The 19,705-nt window shown below is 43.6% G+C and overlaps 1 protein-coding gene across 3 annotated transcripts in view; it reads left to right on the forward strand.

Annotated features, from left to right (window-relative positions):
- Nucleotides 1-19,705, forward strand: part of Sil1 (SIL1 nucleotide exchange factor) — a 245,648-nt gene that overhangs the window by 50,103 nt on the left and 175,840 nt on the right. For all 3 annotated transcript variants that reach the window (XM_050135036.1, XM_050135037.1, XM_050135038.1), the window contains one exon: nucleotides 15,267-15,350. In XM_050135036.1, coding sequence (XP_049990993.1) covers nucleotides 15,276-15,350 — 75 coding nt within the window. In that variant the 5' untranslated portion in view covers nucleotides 15,267-15,275. The remainder of the gene's footprint in view (nucleotides 1-15,266; nucleotides 15,351-19,705) is intronic.

Below are 19,705 nucleotides of genomic sequence, written 5' to 3' on the forward strand. Positions count from 1 at the left end.
ATACTTTGTTTAAACTAGTAATCAATATATATAACAGCTCTGCTTCTTCTACTCAGTATTTTGAGAGGGAGTACATTTTGAGACAGGGTCTCACTATGTAACTCTAGGTGGCCTAATATTCTCCAGGTAGACCAGGCTGGCCTGGAACTTTCAGTGACCCTTTGACTTGTCTCATCAGTAATATTTTATCTACCTGTTTTTATCGATCACAATAGACATTTTTTAAAAAATATTTTTTGCGTGTATAGGTGTTTTTCCTGCATGTGTATCTGGGTACCATGTGTGTGCCAGTGCCCATGAATGCTAGAAGGCATCAGATTTACTACGACTGGAATTACAGAGAGCTGCCATGTGGGTACTTGGAATTGAACCCAGGTCATCTGAAATATCAGCCAGTGCTCTTAAGTGCTGAGTCATCTGTCCAGACCCCCAAAACAATTTTTAAAACAGCTAATCATTTGCTAGTACATGTTTTTTTTTTAAATGTTTTTACTTTTGCTCAATCAACATTTTTTTTGGTGTGTGTGTCAGACAGTGTTGGAATCTGAAGATAAAAGCTCAGGCAGACAATTATCCCTCACCCTTGTGGACTTGCTAGTCAGATGGATTTCAGTTGTGACAAGCCTGTGAAGTAGAGCCTGACTACCCAAGAGAGCGCAGTGTTCTGGTCTCCTTTCTATTGCTGTGCTAAAATACTTGGGCTAAAAGCAATTTAGGGGAAGAAAGGGTTTCGTAGGATGAAACGGTCACAGTCCATCATTGAGAGGAATCAGGTCAAGAACCTGAAAGCAAGACTCTTGTTATTTCACACAGCATTTTCTCCAATCCAGGGACTCATTTACTGTCAAGGAAGTACAGCAGAAATCATGGAGGAACACTGCCTGCTGCTGCCTTCTTCTCTGGCTTGCTTATCTAGCTTCCTGATATAGCCCGAGACTACTTGCCCAGGGAATGGATTTGCCCACAGTGGCCTTCTCACAAAAGTTAACCATCAAGACAAGGACAGACATGCTCACAAACCAGCCTGATAAACACAGTTAATTCAGTTTAGACCTTCTCCAAGTGATTCTAAAGTATGCCAAGTTGACAGTTAATGCTAACTAGGAAACCTTGGGTAGGCCCCTTTTATCTTTTTTTTTTTTTTTTCCATTTTTGGACAGACTTATGTTTTTGAGGCTGGCCTTGAGGCTGTGCTCCTACTTTTATTGGCTCTGCTGGGATTATAGTCTCACCTCCCATCCCCCGTTTTGGTCACTTTTAATGTTTCAAACTTTACATCAGCATATATTATCCATAAATAATTGGTATGATGTCATTTTCATACATGTATATAATGCATTGATCATATTCACCCCATTGCCTTTTTCCTCCATCTTTTTTATTGAAATAGTCTTGATTAGAACTCAATAGACATCTGCTCTGTCTCAAACTTCCTGCCTGTCTCTGAAGTGCTGTTATTACAGGCTTGTCCCACTGTGTCCATCTTTGTCTTCTGAGATGCAAAGGAGAACTTTTGGCAGAATAGTGGCAGTTTCACTTACAATGAGAATCTCAGTAAAGCCCACGAAGGCTCTCCTGGGAGCATGGCAGAGTAGCTCTGAAGTAAGGCTGCAGCAGCCTAGAGGACCGATGGCCGTTTCCTAGGCAATACTCTGCTTAATATTTTTAGCGTGTGGTCACGGCAGAACTAAATGTAGTTTCTGATCCCAAATTGGTAATAAATGTAGATATATTTAGAGTCAGAAACAATGCATTTACAATTCTCTGCTCCCTAATTGTGTGCCAAGTGCTGAGTTTAGGTTTCTTTGTTTCCTGGCTCCCTACCCAGCCACCCACCATCTTTGGGAGACGATGCCTGTTTTTCTCTGGGTGTTGGGTGGGATTGTGAAGCCCGTGAGTTATGGCTCTCTGAGTTATGTCGAGAAGCATCTGATTTTTTTTTTTGTGTTTCTTCCCACGTATGTAAATGTGTATGTTTTAAAATTCATCTCCCTTTCAAATTTCAAGGATGTGGTATTATAAATAGCCGTGGGCTCTTAGGCACTTTACAAATAAACTATAATGCTTTGGTTACCTGAAGACATTTGTAGTCAATATGGGTAGTTGTAAGTTCTGTAGTTGATAGCCTATCCTCTCATATTGCTGCAAAGTGGTTTTTTACAAGAAAATGCCTTTTTTTTTTTTTGGAGTGGCCTCTGTAAGTTAAGGAGGACTAAGTTGTATTACAAAGTTGTATTTCAAGTTGCCTACAGTAGTGTCTCTTTGGGGACTTTCTTTTAAATAATTGTACTGCCTTAAATGTGGAAAGCTTCCTTATCTGTTGGTTGTGAGCAGGATTTGAAACCTCTTGATGTCAGCAGTGATAAGTTTGGTAGATTCTGTTCCGTAGAAAGTGGTCCAGACTTCCCACAGGGCAGGGAACCCTGATTGCTCTTTGGGCTGACAAGGAAGGGGACTTGATTGGGGGAAGGGGAGGGAAATGGGAGTCGGTGGTGGAAAAGAGACAGAAATCTTTAATAAATGAATAAATAAAAAAAATATTTTCATATAAAAAAAAAAAGAAAGTGGTCCACAAGGCTCAGGATACTGAGGCTAATGCTAAAATGTATCTGTGTGGGGCTGGAGAGATTAACAGCTCTTGTAGAGGACCTGGTTCCCAGCACCCACATGGCAGCTAACAACTGTCTATAACTCCAGTTCCACGTGACCTGATGCCCTCTTCTGGTCTCTGATGGCACTGTATGCATGTACACTTACATGCAGGCAAAATGCACATACACATAAAAAATAAAGATAAGTAAACATATAAACTTAAAAACATATACACACTTGGTATTTATGTGAGTATGAATACCAAGGGCTTATAAACCAGCACAGAATAAAGGTTGGTATGTTATTTGGAGCTATGAACTGGAGGTTTCCCTTCCTCCAGACTCTTCTGGTCCTACTAAGAGATGCTGCTGTCCTCTGGAAGCCTAGAGGCATTAGGAGAAAGGAATGATGAATTCTGATCCCTGCTCTGCTGTGCCTGTTGTGGCTTCTGCTGAAATCCCTGATACTCTTTAGAGATAGAAGAACATCAGCAGGAATGTGAAGACAGAACTAAGTCATTAGGAAGCTGGACTCTGAAGCATCTTTCAGCTTTTGACCAGCTGGCTCTAACTCAGAGGCAGCCAGTATCACTTAGGTTTCAGTGTGTGTGCCCATCCATTGTATAGTCCAGGTTTGTGGGTAACTTGTGGCTCAGGACTGGGCTCCAGGCAGGGGCTGGATGGCAGCCGAGTCCTTACTACTTTGTTCTGTTCAGAATTTTCTCTAATAATAGATATTTAACTACAAGCTTTTTAATTTTCATTTTGTTAAGAAAAGATCATACCATGTAGCCCTAGCTGGTCTGGAATGCGTTACATAGACCAGGTTGGCCTCAAGCTTAGAGAGAGCTGCCTGGCTCTGCTCCCTGAGTGCTGGGATCAAAGGTTTGCACCACAATGCTCTGCTCAGCTCCAAGATTCTTTGACTTCCACTTTGTGTCAGGCACTGGTTTCTATATTTTGTTATCTCATTTAATCTAATAACTATACTACCAAGTAGTTATTATCAGGTCTTTGTGTATAAAGATGACAATGTTGATCATCTATCCCAAAGTCACATGGCTAGTCAGTCATACCCGAATCAATCCAGAGTCGTCATATTGACGTGTCAGAGCCTCCTCGGGGCTGTTGTGGAGAGTAAAGGAGCTTAGCACTGTGCTTAGAACATTGTACTGGAGTAGAGATGAGACAGAGTGGAGTTTCTTGTAACTTTTATTGTTATTAGCACTAACTGATCACTCTCAGGACCTCAGGCAGCACCAAGGAACAATTATAAATGAGTGTGTTCTTGCCACTCTGTTAAAAGCTTGTCTAGTGGAAGGCATATTGACCAGGCTTATCCTACACCCGCCCCTGCCTGTGTGCTGTGTGTGTGCCACAGTAGCTTGGACACGATAGAAGCAGGTCTAGCCACAAGAGGGCCCCAGTAGGCTCATTTAAAAATTTGTCATAACACAAAATATTATTATTTATTCATGCTATTTCAGAACAAATGAAATGATGGATCCAGTCCTGTGGCTGATTTCCCAGCCCTGGACTGCAGCCCGACTGGCGTTAAGTTCACACTCTATTGCTCTCATGCTGCCTGAACTCTGGCTCGTTACTTAACCTCTGAGTTTTTGTCTCCTTGCGGGTAAATGAGCAGCACGTTAGAAACACCTCGGAGGGTTATTGTGGAGAGTAAAGGAGCTCAGCACCGTGCTTAGAACGGAGACAGTGCTCCATAAATGTTGCATGTACTTATTATTTGACAGAATTTATTCTCCTCTGGGATGCTTAGTTATTGTGTTGGAAGACGGGGGAAGGAGTCTGACTGATGCGTTCATCTTCCACACCAATTCTACAGTTGTACTCAGTACAACTCAACCAAGAACAAAGCTGCTGAGCAGACTGGGACGTGGCTGGGGCTCAGAGTACATGGAATTATGTCTGACATGAGTTTCTCCTTGGAGAATTTGCTCCCGTTCCTCATGTCTCTGATGGTGTGGCTGCTCCTCACTGTCCCAGGAATGTGCTCTGGGCCATGGCTGTGTGTTACGGTAGGAACCTGCTCCATGGCATTGGAGAACCCTTCTGTCATACTATTGAAGTACACCTTTTAAAATTAAGAATCCAGTGGAATAGTGAAAATTTCTAAACTTCAAAGTGCACTGCCTTGGCCTCCATTTGTTTTTAAACTTCATGTGTGGCTCCTCTTTGAATGACCCTCTTGCTGCCTCATTACCGAATCCAGTGATCAACTCCTCGTTTGGATTGAGCTCTTGGCATTGCTATTTACAACTTGGTTTTTCCTGTGATTCGCTCTTCTCTCTTTAAAATATATTTATTTTTATTATTTTTAATTATGTGTAAGTGTATGTATCTTCATGTGGGTATGTGCATGTAAGTGAAGGTGCCCACAGAGGCCAGAGGTGTCGGAACCCCTGGAGCGGGTTTACAGATGGTTCTGAGCTATCTGACATGGGTGTTAGCAACTGAACTCCTCCGGAAGAAAGCAGATGCTCTTAATTGCTGAGCCATCTTTCCAACACCTCCTCCTTCTCTCTTTTTAAAAATATTTTAATTTATTCTTTTACAGATTTTTCAAGTACTGGGGGGGGGGGGCAGAGGTAGGTGAATCTCTGTGAGTTTGATGCTAGCCTGGTCTTCAAAGTGAGTTCCAGGACAGCCAGGGCTACACAGAAAAAACCTGTCTCAAAACAGACAAACAAAGAGACAAACAAACAGAAAGACATGTGTTTTGATTATAACCACTCCTCCTTAGCCCATTTTTACCCTTTTCTGTTTTCTGAGTCCCTTTTTTCCCAACAAGTTCCTCTCCTACTTTCATGTCTTTTTTTTTTTTTTATGACTCAGTTTAATTCTGGTTGCTTGTATGAGTATAGATTTTGGGTTACTTCCTAGAACATGGATAACTTACCAGTGGCTATACCACCAAAGAAAAATAACTCCCCCAGTAGCTAGCTATTAACTGCCAATAACTCTTTAGCTAGGGTGGGACCTCATGAGTCCCTCTCCCATCTGTGTTGGAGTTGACCGGCTTGGTCTTAGGTAAGTCTTATGCAGTTAACCACAGCTGCTGGAGTTCATGTCCAGAAGAGGGTGTTTCACAGCACTCTTTGCCATCTTCTGGCTCCCCCCACCCCATGTTTGGTGGTGTTCCTTGAGCCACAGAGGAGTGTGTGTGCGTGTATGTGACAGATGTAGATGTCCCACTTAGGGATACTCCACAGCACTCAACAGTCAGTTTTCCCTAGAACTTTGACCAGGTTTAAGTCTGCATTAGCTGTACCTACTACAAAAGGTTTCTCTGATCAAGGTCGATACCAGCATTAATCTATAGATATAAACACATATAAAGGCAGTTTGCTAGCAGGTCCACTGCCAAACAACAGCAGATTCCCCGCTAGGGCCTATGACTCTTTAGTGTATGGACTTTTGACCAGATTTACAGTGCCAGTTATGAATTCCCTTCTGTGGAGTGCGTCTCAAATCCAGTTAGAAAGCAGTTAATTCCCTCATATAGTCATGCCACTATTGCCCCAGTGGTTACATTTTGCCTGGTAAGCTGGTTTTATAGCACCCCAGTTCAGACCACTGTTGGATAAGATCATTGATGATGATTTTTTTCCCACAGCACCTTGCAGTAGTACGAAAGCTGGCCAGCGTGGAGGAAGTTCTCAGATCAATTCCAGCCTGGTTTTTGTCCTACATCCAGTGTGTGATAGCCTCAGCATGAGAGCTGACCATCTTCTTTGGTGTGTCACCAAGACAAATAATGCCAGCCTCTATTATTGTGGGTGCTTCTGGGAACTCCCTGTCACGGGAGGGTGTCTCATACTCGTCACTGGGATTTTCACTTCATAACCCAGGTTTCTAGGAGCAGCACTATTGATCCGTGCAGTCTCTGTTCTCCTGGACTGTGTGATTCAGCACACTTGTCTCATTGCTGCTGCCTCTGGCTTCTCAGCCTGCTGCTTTTCTTTCCCTGGCCTGCAGTGGACACTGAGGACTGTTCTTGGTCTGCTGTCCTTTGCTCTGAGGTTTCTCCATAGACAGTGACTCTACTCTTGTTTTGGTCCTCACTCCTGTTCTGATGGCACCAAAGTCCTTGCCCTACTCACTTCCCTTTCTGTTTCCAGCAGAACTTTTATGAATCTACTGCTATGCTCTGTGGCCGATGGAGCGGCTGCCTTGTCATCTGGACTCAGCAATCCAAATGAAGACTGAGCTTTAGCTTCCAACATTCAGATTTTTGAAGGCTGTGACCATTCTGGAGAGGGACAGGCGAGGCTTTCTTTTATTCAATCACTTTATTTGTCTCTTGATTGCTCTTATATATAACCATTATCTTTTGTCTCTAAGATTGCAATTTTCTAATAATCTATTTAGCTTCTTTCTTGAAAATATGTACGTCATTCTCCTAGAGTGGGCATGAGGTGGGTCGTGTCCTCCCACCTCTTTGAGTACAAAGGATTAAAAGAGCCAAGAATGTGTCTTCATTGCTTTTACTTCTTTCCTCCCAGAGCTCTTGTTCCAGGTGGGCCCGTAGAGCTCTCTTGGCTCCCTGTGTCCTCTGGCAGAGCCAGTCTGTCCTTGTGCTGCTGTTGGAAAGGCCTCTTGGGCTGTCTCTTCAGCCCTCTTCAGAGAAGAACAGGCTTGTGTGCACTGGAAACTGTGTCTTCCAACAGTCTCTTACTTTTGCTTTTGATTGCCTTGGATTTAAGAGAAGTTGCTATTTGATTCACCCTAGGAATGACCTTTCTACTTGGGGAAATATAGTGCACAAATGGCCAGTTCTGAATCCAGTCTGGCCAGCTAGTGGGTGGACTACAGTTAGCTGCCATATTTCTTTTGATAGTCAAAGACTCTGTCTTGACTTTCTGCTTAGTTTGTATCTCGGGGAAAAGCCTATTTGTCTGACCACTCCGAGCCTAGTTCTTTTGTCCTTCAAGTTATTTTTTTAACATTTCTCTTTTTTTTCCTTAAGCCTTGTACGGTGTTCCTCCATGTCAGGGATGTTCTTTCAACATCCCCTTTGCATTTCCTGTTTATTTTATTTCCTGTTTAGATTAGATGGTTGGCCTCTGTTTGTGAGGAGGTGAATGATGGTGTGTCCGCGTTTGTACGGCCCGTATATAGTAATGAGCTGTGTCTGTGGGAAGAGCGCATCCTCTAGCCTTCAGTCGGAAAGCATGGGATTGTTTCACAGCTGGTTCTGCAGCTGGCGGTTCTGTGTGCTTGGGCCTGGCTCTCTGGGTGCTAGTGTGCTCAGAAAGCTGAGTGGATTGGGTCTGCCTGGGACTTCCGCTCTGAACTGGCTGTGCTCAGGTGTGGAGATTTTTTTTTTTTAAGTATCTGTTTTCTTCACCTCCCGGGAGCAGGTACACAACTAAAGGCTCATGTGTCAGCTGGAAACTGTGGATCTTGGAAGCACGAGGTGTGGGCTCTGGAATGTGATTCTGGGGTTCTGACTTGCCCTCATTGACTGGGCAGTGGAGGGATAGCTAAGTGCCCCTAAACCCTTCCCTTCCATTACCTATTTATTCCCCCGTCCACTCTTTGAAGTAGAAACTCTTATTATGACCATTTTATAGGTGAGAAAAGGAAAACCTAGCAAAGTTGTCTTTAATTTTTTATTACATTTGTTTCTTTATTATGTGTGTGGTGCGTGTGTGCCACGGATTGTGCTATGTCGAGGGCAGCTGTGGGAGTCCTCCCTGCCGTGGGGGTCTAGCAGGTGCCCTTACCCAGTGAGCCATCCTGCTGGCTTCCTAACGTTGTGTCTACGATCAAGTGGCTAGGAATTTGTCAGAATTGATTTTTTTAGATCTGACTCTGAATCATTGTGCTATGCTTTCTACCCAATCTTTTTATCTTTTCAGTTTTCTTCTTATAAAATACAATTGAAATTCTTCCCCTTTCCCTTTTTTTCTAGAAGATGAGGAAAACAATCAGTATCTGTGTACTGTAGGTAGGACCAAGCTCCAGCTAGCCTTGTCCTGGACATTTTCACATGTTCAGCCTCTCTCATCCCCGTGCCATGACCTGAGGCTTGGGGCAGCCACTATCTGCGTTAGCCAGCCATGTCAGAACGTGCGTGAACCCAACAGTCCCCTCTCCCTCCCTTTACTGGCTGCTTGTCTTCTATCCTCAGAAAAGACTAAAGTTACTGAAGGTTGTCTTGTTCACACAGGGCTCAGACCTCTCCTCTAGTCTGTGCAGTGGATTGGAGGACAAAGCAGCCTGAGGTACGCAGGAGGTGGAGCTCCAAGGCCTTTCCTCTATGTTGCCCCAGCATCTGTTCTGGGCCACAGTAAACTGACAACACAGATTGCCCCGCCTACAAATGGCCATCTGGAGACCTATTGTCTCCCTTGTCTCCGAGCACTTAAGGAAAGAGTTACAGGGAGGGGGAGGTGCTGACATAGTTCCTCTTTCCTGGACTGAGAGGTGCTGAAGTTGGATGAAGGCCAAACACGTAAAGTTTGCAGATCTGTTCTCTGAAGGCCAAGCGAGATGGGAGGCTTTGTTTGGCAGGCCATGCAGGGTAAACTTGGCATTGTGGGCAGCAAGTGCTTTGGGAGGGCACTCTCCTCAGGCCTAGTGGGATGCTATGAATTTGGCTTTATGTTCAAGCTCCCTTTGGTGGTCCCAGCTGCCTGGTTCCTTGCTTGCGATTCTCAGGTCATCTTGGCAAAGTGCAGCTATGTGCTCCTTCCTCCACTTGATCCTTCTCCCTCTGCCTCGACTTCGGCCAAAGCTCAGGGCGAGCTTTTCTGGCATTCTCTCTACCAAAACCAAGGGACTTGGCTGCAAGCCAGGCCTTAAAGGACAGACACTTACCCCTGCTACATGCTGCAGGGTTTGTGCTTCTTCTCTGGGCGTCGCAGCAATGCCTGGGGAACTCATTCTTCTACCCAACCTCACTTTCCCTTGCTCTCTCCTCAGTCTTCCCAATAGCCCACTGAACTCCACGCCTGCTGTCTTTTGTGGGAAAACGGATGGAAGCAATAAGTAGGTCAGGTGTGTGGTCCTTGTGGAATTATTGAGGGGAGATGAAGGATCCATTTTTCAATTGATCTCTCATCCTTTGTATTGGCAGCAGTGTTCCTGCTGGCATGAGAGCCCTACGGGAGCTGCCATTTCTCTGCCCTCTATTCCCCTTCCTCCTCGAGGAGCTGCTGTGTGTGCGTTGGCTGTCCCTGACCTGCTGTTCCTCAGTCTCTTCTGGGCCTCTTGTTCATTTGTCATCTTGCCCTTGACTTCTCATTTGTCTTTCCCATCGCTGGTCCCATATTTATCCCTGGCTTCCGGGAGTACCTGACTGCGTGTGCACATGCATATATGCATGAACACTATCACACGAGGAAGGACATGTGTGGCTTTGGGGTTAATGCGCCGCCCCCCCCCTTCCTTTCTTTTAAGATAGCTTCTCACTCTGTGGTCCGGTGGACTAGCCTTGAGATCTTAGTGATCCTCCTGACTGAGCCTCACAAGGGGCAGGATTGCAGATGTGAGCTACCATGGCTGGCTATTTCCTTTTGTTTTATGTTCTAATAGTGGTAGGTCCCTCTCATTATCCTGCCTCTCAAGTCAAGGTTGCAGGGATAAGAAGGATAAAAGCATTTGGAATCTCTAGGACTGTGTCCTCTTGAGACCCATCTCCCTGGGCCTCCCTAGCCTCTCTTAATGTGGCAACCCCTTCCCTTATTCATCCTTAGCCAGCTTGGCACCTCGCCATCACCCTGGACATGGGCAGACACCTGCTCAGAACAGTGCAGTTGCTGTGAACCCATTCTCTGTCTCTCAGTGTGATTGGTGCCCCCAGGAAGCCAGGATGCTGGGAGGAACTTGTGTGGCACTCAGCAGTTCCATTTTGTGATAAAAAAAAAAAAATGGAGAGGGAGACTGGCAGAAAGCAAAAGCTGTTGCTGCTGGGTGAGTGGAGCAGCTATTTTTAGTCCTAAGCCTTTGCTTTTCCGTTTGGCTGTGCTTTTTTAGCACAGTGCTGGTCCAGCAGGGCTGTTTTCTTTCAAGGCTGCAGATGTCCTTAGGGAAGGTTTCTGTCTGCCCCTAGGTAGACATGGGCTGGCCAGAGGGGTAATAACTTCCGAGAGTGGAGTGGGTCCAGGCAGAACTGAGTCCATCTTGGGGCAGTATGTGACGGGAGTCAGAGCAGGGTGGAGTGTGGCAGGGATGGGAGAGAAGTGTAAACATCATACTCTTCAGAAATCTGATTCCGTTACACCATTACCAAGTAAAATGCTGAGTGAGTCCCATCAGAGCTGAGGGTTGTGCACGAAACCCTTTCCAAGAGTCTGGGCTAAAACATTAATGTTTGCCTTCCTGCCTCTTGTAGATTATGTGCTAGTTTTGGTAAAGTTGCCCTGTTTTCTGTTTTACTGACCAACTTTTGTTATAAATTTTATTACTACTCTAAAATAGAAGCTCTCTTTCTATTAAGCATGTATTCCCTACTCTCCCTTTCTTTAACCCCTGAAGGTGGATTCTGTGTTCTTTCTTTGTGATTTCTAGATATTTCTTGAAGGTGGAATCATATATGTCATCTTGTGTCTGGCTCATTTCACTTGATGTAATGTTTTGAGGTTTGTGTTGCTGTATGTATCTGTTCTCACCTTTTTATATGGCTGGGTAATATAGTCCGTTGTTTATATAGTATAGTTTTAAATTTTTGCATTTATTCTTTTAACAGGATCTTATTATACATATGCAGTCCGGTTTTGAACTCACTATATAGCTAAGGCTGGCTTTGAAGTCCTGATCCTTCTCTTTGTACCATCCAGCTACTGGGATTACAGTCGTGAATCACTGTGCCCGACTAAATGTCTATCTGTTGTTGGACACCTGGGTTAGCTCTACTCTTTGAGAACTGTGAATAGCGTCTTTGAATACAGATGCACAAGTAACTGCTTGAATTCCTACTCCTTTAGGTGTACTCCTAGGAGAAAACAGGGTGTCACTATGTAGTTCAGGCTGGCATTAAATTCTTGATCCTTCTATCTGGCTTAAATGTAGAGGTTTTGTTTGTTTTATTTTGTTTTAGGTTTATTTTGATTTAACTACGTGTACTTATGTGTCAGTGTGGGTATATGCACACAAGAGTAGGTGCCACAGAGGCCAGAAGATGGCATCAGATTCCCCAGAGCTGGAGTTACAGGGCATTGTTAGCCACCTGACTGAGTCTTCTGCAAGAGCAGTGCAGACTTTTTGTTTTGAGACAAGGTCTTACCATGTAACTCTGTTGTCCTGGAATTCACTAGGTAGACCAGACTGGCCTTGAACTCACAAGAGCTGCTCCTACCTCTGCATTTTGAGTGCTGGAATTCAAGGCATGGAACCACCATGTCTGGCCAATATATACTCTTAACTTGTAAGAGTATATACCACACATGTAGCTTAAAATTCTCTCTCTCTCTCTCTCTCTCTCTCTCTCTCTCTCTCTCTCTCTCTCTCTCATATACATATATATGAATATATTAAATATATTCACATATAAACATCAATTTCATATATATAAATTAATATATATTTAATATCAATATATATATTAAATTGGTGTTGGAGATTTGGCTTAGGGGTTAAGAGCATTGACTCTTCTTCCAGATGACCCAGGTTTGATTCCTAACACCCACATTGCAGCTCTTAATTGTCTGTAACTCCAGTCAAGGGATCTGATGTCCTCTTCTTGGTCCTTGAGGGTACTATATGCATATGTAGTACAGACATACACATGGGCAGAATACCCATACACATATACCTAAATAAAATAATTAAAAAGTTATGGTGTATATATTGTATTGGGAGGGCATAAGCATATTATTGTACATGTACGGAGGTCAGAGGACAACTTTATCGAATCATTTTCTCCTACTTTGTGAGGGTTCTAGGGGTGAAACTCAGGTGATCACATGTGTGGCAAGCGTGTTACCTGATGAGCCATCTCACTGGCTCAAATGTCTTTTGAAAAACCGAATTGTGTTACAATGTGACCATGATGCTTTACATTCCCCTCGATAGTTATGATGACTTCATTTAATCCGTATCAAAGTGTTTATTATCCTACTTAAAAAATAATATAACCATCTTTGGGTATGAAGTGATTTTGTTTTGTTTTATTTTTTGTTTTTTGAGACAAGGTTTCTTTGGTACTTGTCCTAGAACTAGCTCTCTCTCTCTTTTCTTTTAAATCCTTCCTTTTTATTTTTGTTTCTCGAGACAGGGATTTCTCTGTGTAGCCCTGACTACTGTCCTGGAACTCACTTTGTAGACCAGACTGACCTTGAACTTACAGAGATCTGCCCACCTCTGCCTCCCAAGTGCCAGGATTAAAGCGTAAGCTATCACTGCCCAGCGGGTATGAAGTGGTTGAAGTGGTTTTGATGTCCACTTTTGTAATGATTAATGATGCTCAGGATCTTTTCATGTCCCTAGTGGCTATTTGTGTGTGCATGCTCGCTTGTCCTCCCTCCCTCCCTCCCTCCCTCCCTCCCTCCCTTTCTCTTACTTTTGAGAAATGCCTATTTTAGTTCTTTGTTGTTTTGAAATTTTTAATTGTTATTGTTTTGGAGAGTACTGAGTGTTGATCTCAGGGTCTCAGGCATGCTAAGCAAGCCCACTTTGGCTGAGTTGCATTCCCTAGACCCTTTTGCTCTGTCTTTTATTGAAACCCAGAAGAATTTGATCTTATATTTATAAATTAAATTATTATATTTTGATATTTATATTTACATGTATAAAAACACATTTATATTATTTATTTGTATATGTGGTTGTGACCTGCCATGGTTTATTTGTGGAGGTCAGAGGATAACTTATGAAAGTGGGTTCTTTTCTACCACATGGGTTCTGGGGATTGAGCTTAGGTGGTCAGACTTGGTGGCAAGTGCCGCTGACTTTTTTGTATTCTTTTGATGTGCTCAAATTGAACCCAGGGCTTCCTGCATGCTAGGAAAGTGATATTCCTCTAAACTAAATCTTAAGCCTTGTTCTAGATATTAAATTCTTATTATTTAGGTGATTTGAAATTTTTTCCCCTCATAATGTAGGTTGCCTTTTCATGATGAGTGGCTTTGATTATGTGTGTATATTCGTGTATGTTCATGTACCCTGAGGGTATGCGTGTGGTGGTAGGAATTGAATTCAGGACTTCATGCATACTAAGCTAATGCTTTTAACTGACATGTATCACCAAGCTTATAATAAAATAGCTTTCTGAGATACAAAGCTTTTTAATTTTGATGAAGTCCAGTTTATATTTTTTGTTGCTTACTCTTTTGGTGTCACCTTTAAGGAACCATTGGCAGAATCCAATAGCATAAAGATTGTACCTACGTTTTCTTCGCATAGTTTAAGCTTTTTCCCAGGGGTAGAAGTACGTGCCTGTAATCCCAGCACTTGGAAGGCAGAGGCAGGGGCGATGGGGGCTCAGTGTCACTTCAGCTATATGGTGAGTGTGAAGACAGCTGGTTACATAGGACCTTGCTTCAAAGTGGATTCGAGGCCAGCCAGGTCTACAGAACAAGTTCTAGAACAGCCAAGGCTGTTACACAGATAAACCCTGTTTCAAACAAACAAACAAAATAAAACAAAGCAACAAAAAAACACCATAAACACCCCCAAAAGCTTTTTACTTTTACTTTTAGTTCTGGTCCATTTTGAGTCAGTCTTTGTGTGTATTATAAAGGAAGGGTCTGGCTTTATTCTTTGGCTTATGGACAGTGAGTTGTCCCAGCATTGTTTCAAGATAGTTACTCCTGTTCTTCCTAGATGAATAGTTTTGACGTTTTCATTGAAAACTGACCATATATGAGGTTATGTCTATGCTCTTATTTCTGTTTCATTAGTCTGTATGACTGTTTTCCTGCTCATTCCACACTTGGGTTCTTTAACTTTGCAGATTAAAAAAAGTCTTTCTTTCTTTCTTTCTTTCTTTCTTTCTTTCTTTCTTTCTTTCTTTCTTTCTTTCTTTTTCTTATTTTTTTTAAGGGTTGTCTTGGTGTTCTGTGCGCATTAACATTCCATATGAATTGGATAAATTTCTCCATTTCTTCAGGAAGCACCATGGAGTTTGATAGAATTTGTATGCTGTTTTGGTTAGGATTGCCATCTTAACAGTACTGTCTCCAATCCATGAATATAGGATGTCTTTCAGTCCTCATATATTGAAATTGTTAACATGTACTAATCCTTACACTAGGATTTGTATCGTCTCTTAAAAAGTAGTGCCCACGGTTTTGTGACTTAGAAATGTTGAGCTTTGCTAGGTTAGAGGACACTGACGCTGGGGTCATCAGCTATGACAGTGGTGTGTTTAAAAGGAGATGGTTGCAGATATTTATATGGACCCGGTCCTGTATCTGTTCACATGCAGCACAGGGCTGAATTTCCTCCTTTTCCCACTGCAGCCAGCAACACTTTCCACAGCCCCAGTACTATGAACGAGGAAGGAGGGCTGGGGCTGTCACAGCATATGCATTTCTAGTCAGGGACTATCACTTTGTGTTACAGGAATTGATTTATCCAGTAGTAGTAGAAGGCCTGTTCCACGTCTGTGCAGGAAATGACTGACATTTGTGGAGTAGAGCTATTATGGGAGTCATGATGATGGGGAGCCAGGCACTGACCTTCTGTTTTCTGCGCTTGTCCCCTCAGGTCCTGATTATGGCTCCTCTAGGAATGTTGCTTGGACTGCTGCTGACTTCCTGGGTCACTGTCTGCTTCAGCTGTAAGAACTCAGTAAGTGTCTTCCTATCGATTGGAGCGGAAGGAGGCGGCCTGGGAGAGCCTTCTTGTCTCCAAGAGCACTATGGGACAGGCTAGACTTGAAGTTTTCTTTTTATGGAAATGTGGTCTCCTTTTTCTTATTTCTAGTTCCTTTAGTCTCTGTTTAAAGGTCATGGCAGTTTCCCCTTGGGGGAAAATGGCGATAGCAATGATGATAATAAAATAATAATCAGCTTCTATGCATCAAGTATTGTATTAAATGTTTTGTATCATCCCAGAAACTCTGTGAAGTAGGCAATTCTAATTATCCTCATTCCAAAAAGGAAGAGACTGAGGGTCAGAATCACAAAGCCACTTGAGAAAGAGCTGGAGGGCGGGGCAGGGATCAGGATGTCCTGAGGAACTAGATGGCCTGGTGAACACTAGCCCCAAACAGACTGCTTCTTCCTCCACTTTCTTTGTCCTTGTCCTTTCTCTTCTACCCAGATCTCTGTCTCCTTTCCTGTTCTTTGGGGCCTCTGTTGGTTAGCCTGGACCTCGTTGTTTTTGAGCTGCAGTGTTGGTCACTGGTAGACATGGAATGCTCACAGAAGCCTGGCCTGACTGCAGCACATTGAAGCTCCTGCAGGGCCGTTTTCTTTTTCCCTGGGTTGTCCTAGCAATAGATTGCCCTTGACCAGCTCCAAGCATCTACCTTCCCTACAGTTTTGCCCTCCCTGGGCACCTCCATGCCCACCTTTCCCGACCCCCAGGGCTCTCAGTGAATGTTGGGTAAAGCTTTGGAACTAGAGGCCCTTGAAGTGCAAATGACAATTGTGGTGACTTTACTGATAGTTCAGCTCAGCCGAGGCTCACCTCTGGCTCAGGGCAAGCTTCCACCTTCTCTCTGAAGTCTTCTGTGTTCCTTCCTTCTCCGCCCCCTTTGTGAAGTGGAGAATGTGGTTAGGAGTCACGAATCCTCTCGAGCTTTTAATGTTCCCTGACTGAGATCCTGTTGGTGCAGGTCTGCCCCCCTTTTTTTCTTTTCTCTTTCTTCTTTCTTTTTGGCTTTTCAAGGACAATGAGAATGGACTCCCAGGATTCCTGGGGATAGGACTAGTTACAGCCTGATGTTGGGGCTGTCTTTGACATAGCCTAGTAATAAAAGTTGTCCAGAAAGGAACCCAGTAGTCTTGAGGGATCAGGAATGTGTCCCCTTCTCATCTTACAGCTCAGGAGGATCCCTGTGTTCCCTGTTGAGAGCTTTAGCAGATGCTCAATTAACAAAGCATGATGATGAATTTACTTCAGGCCTGTGTGTTAGTAAGTCCCTTTTGGATAATAGTCTAACCAAATAGATGAGCTTTCAGAACCGTAATTATTCTGGCCCATTTATATTAGCTCTATTGAGTCTAGTCTCAGAAAATGTTAATACTGACTTTCTTCGGGAGAAGCTGCTTTTATCCTTGTCTGTTCTGAAGCTGTGTCTGTTTGTCATAATCTCTCATCATGTGCTAAGAGCAGTAGGAGTTAAAGCATCTTTTCTCTCATACCATAAAAGTGCTGCCCTGATGGCATTTAAAATCTGAATTATGCAGCAGCCACCCTCCCAGTATCCCATCCTTTCTTCAGAGCGTGGGGTTCAAGCAAGTATTCTTGGTGACCTGGAACTGTCCTGTTTGAAGGCGTATGTTCTGGTTAGTACTCAGCATGATCTGGGGACATTGTCTCTCCCCAGCACCTGTTGTAGTGCTTCTCTGGTGTGTAGTTAATATTCACTGTCACCTTGACAGGAGCGAGTCACCTAGGAGACAGATGTCTGGGCATGTCTGTGAAGGAGTCTCTGGAGTGAGTTAATGGAGGTGAGGTGATCCACTCTAGCTCTTGATGACACCATCCTGTGAGCTGGGTCCTAGACTACAGAGCAGCAAACTGTACCAGCATTCATCTCTCTCTGCTTCCTGACTGAAGATGCAGTGAAGCTGGCACCCTAAGCCCTTGCAGCATCCCTTCTCCATGATGGGCACTGACGACTGTGTCCCCTTTTAAGACACTAGCCCAAATAAACCCTTCCTTCCTTCCTTAAGTGGTTTTTACAGCAACCACAAGGGTTAAATTGGGATGCCATGTCTTTTTTTTTTTTTTTAAAAAAAAAAAGATTTTATTTATTTATTATGTACATAGTGTTTCCTTGCATGTTTGCCCACAGGCCAGAAGAGGGCATCAGATCTCAGTACAGATGGTTGTGAGCCACCATGTGGTTGCTGGGAATTGAACTTAGGACCTCTGGATGAACAGTCAGTGCTCTTAACCTCTGAGCCATCTCTCCAGCCCGGGATGCCATGTCTTAAGAGGGGTATAAGAGCTGAAGGACTGTGGCTGTGAGGCACCTGCCTTCAAAAACCATGGTGACTGAGTGGGGGAGGTTGTGGAGCTTAGTAAAAAGAGCACACGCCTTTATGTTCTCTTTGTCTGCCTCATTAGCAGTGTGACTGGCTCTCATCTGAGAGACTAGCTGCTGTCTCCTTCTCAAAAACTTGCTGTAGATTAAATGTGGTTAATTAGATGAATACTTAGCATTGGCACCAGCACAATGTGGCCAATAAATATCAGATATGATTTTTAGTATGGGAGTGGCTGTTCCCATGATTAATTTTGAAAGTAGTGTCCTAATATGCTACCCTACAAGTCTTTCTTTGTCATGGTGTTGACACAAAAATCACAGCTCCCATCTTAAAGGGAATAAGAGTTTATTTGGGAGCCTTTTGAGTGACCATGACCGAGGAACAGGTTACCCAAAATTCCATATTCCAACATGGAAACAGTTTCACACAGATTTTACAGCTCATAAATCAAGGCAAGTGTAAAATACATTGGTGGGTTTATCAGAGATGTAGCTAGACTCATTGGTGAAGCTCTCTTACAGGCTCAAGATACTATCTGATGACACTCTGAGCTCTTGTCTGCTAATTGACAGATTCTAAAAGGTTTTTTTTTATCTCTTGTCACAAGATGTTCTGCTGTGTAGGGGTGTGGGGTGGGGAGCAAGGCACAGCTGTTCTGGAAGGCCAGAACTAGCCCAAGATAAGGTAATTAACCTCTGGACCTGGATATTCCAATCTCTCCACAATACTGAAATTCTAATTAGCCAATCAGTTTCTGCGACACAGACTCCTCTTGGGAATTTTTGTTCACAGCCAGATGCATGTTCTCAGAACTTTTTGTTTGCGGTGTCTACCGACTAGGATAGGATGTGCTCATCTCTTCGATCTCGAAGGTTTTATTAGGCTGTTAAGACCATCATCCTCATCTCCAGGCTCTGCAAAGTGTGGTGTGGTGTTGTCAGCTCACACCTTAGCTGGGATTTCTTGCTAGTCAGTAGTGAGGCCATTGGTATTTGATACGGTAAGGAGGAGAGAGTGTTAGGATCCGGCATAAGGAGCCTTGAAAAGCCAGCTGTGAGTGCACAGAAGCACGAGGTTTACTTTAGAGTTGACCAAGAGTAGCCTGCATCTCTCATCTCTTGGTTTCTCTCTTAGTTTAGGACACTGTTTTCCCTGTGGTCTTTTCGCCTGATTCGTGAACATCTTGGCTCAGGGAGAGGGGTGTTCTGGCAAGTGTATTAGTGGTCTGTCGCATTGTGCCAGCTTGATTTTCTCAGCATTGAGAGTGCAACCATTAGTTAAGACATTTGAGTCTGATTTCACACGTGGGTTTTGGAGCTGTGCTGACCAGAACTAAATCTTTGCTCTGCTTTTCTGAGCAGTGTGATTATGAATAGGCCGTATACTACTTCTCGTCTGTACAGTGGGAATAGTCTGTGCTTCACAAGAGGCTCAGGTGGGTGGAGTCATGGAAAGGCTCTAGTCAGGGCGGCCTGATAATGGTCGCTGCCATGATTATTATAACCCCATCCTCACAATGCTGTTTCTCCACAAAGTCTCTTCTGAACCTTTCCCTTCTGAAACTTTCCCTTTGAACAACTGTCCACTCTTTGGGATGTTGATGTCACTGCTCTCTGTGATTCTGAATCCTTGATCTTTGAGAATTGTGAGATGTGACCTGGGAAAATGTCTAGTCACTTGGGGCTAAATCTGGTGAACAGAGAGAACAGATTGAACATAGGAGCATCAATTTTGTATCATTCTCCACTAAAATTCGAGGTATCTTAAAATCGGATTCAAAGATGATACTAAGAAATGATGTTAAAAAAAAAACCAGGCTGAGCAAAAAGATTGTTGAAAATGTTAGGCCATGGGGCTGGAGAGATGGCTCAGTGGTTAAGAGCATTGCCTGCTCTTCCAAAGGTCCTGAGTTCAATTCCCGGTAACCACGTGGTGGCTTACAACCATCTGTAATGAGTTCTGGTGCCCTCTTCTGGCCTGCAG

Source organism: Alexandromys fortis, unplaced genomic scaffold (assembly GCF_014885135.2).
Source record: "Alexandromys fortis isolate MF-2015 unplaced genomic scaffold, M_Fortis_MF-2015_v1.1 scaffold_25, whole genome shotgun sequence".
NCBI lineage: Eukaryota > Metazoa > Chordata > Mammalia > Rodentia > Cricetidae > Alexandromys > Alexandromys fortis.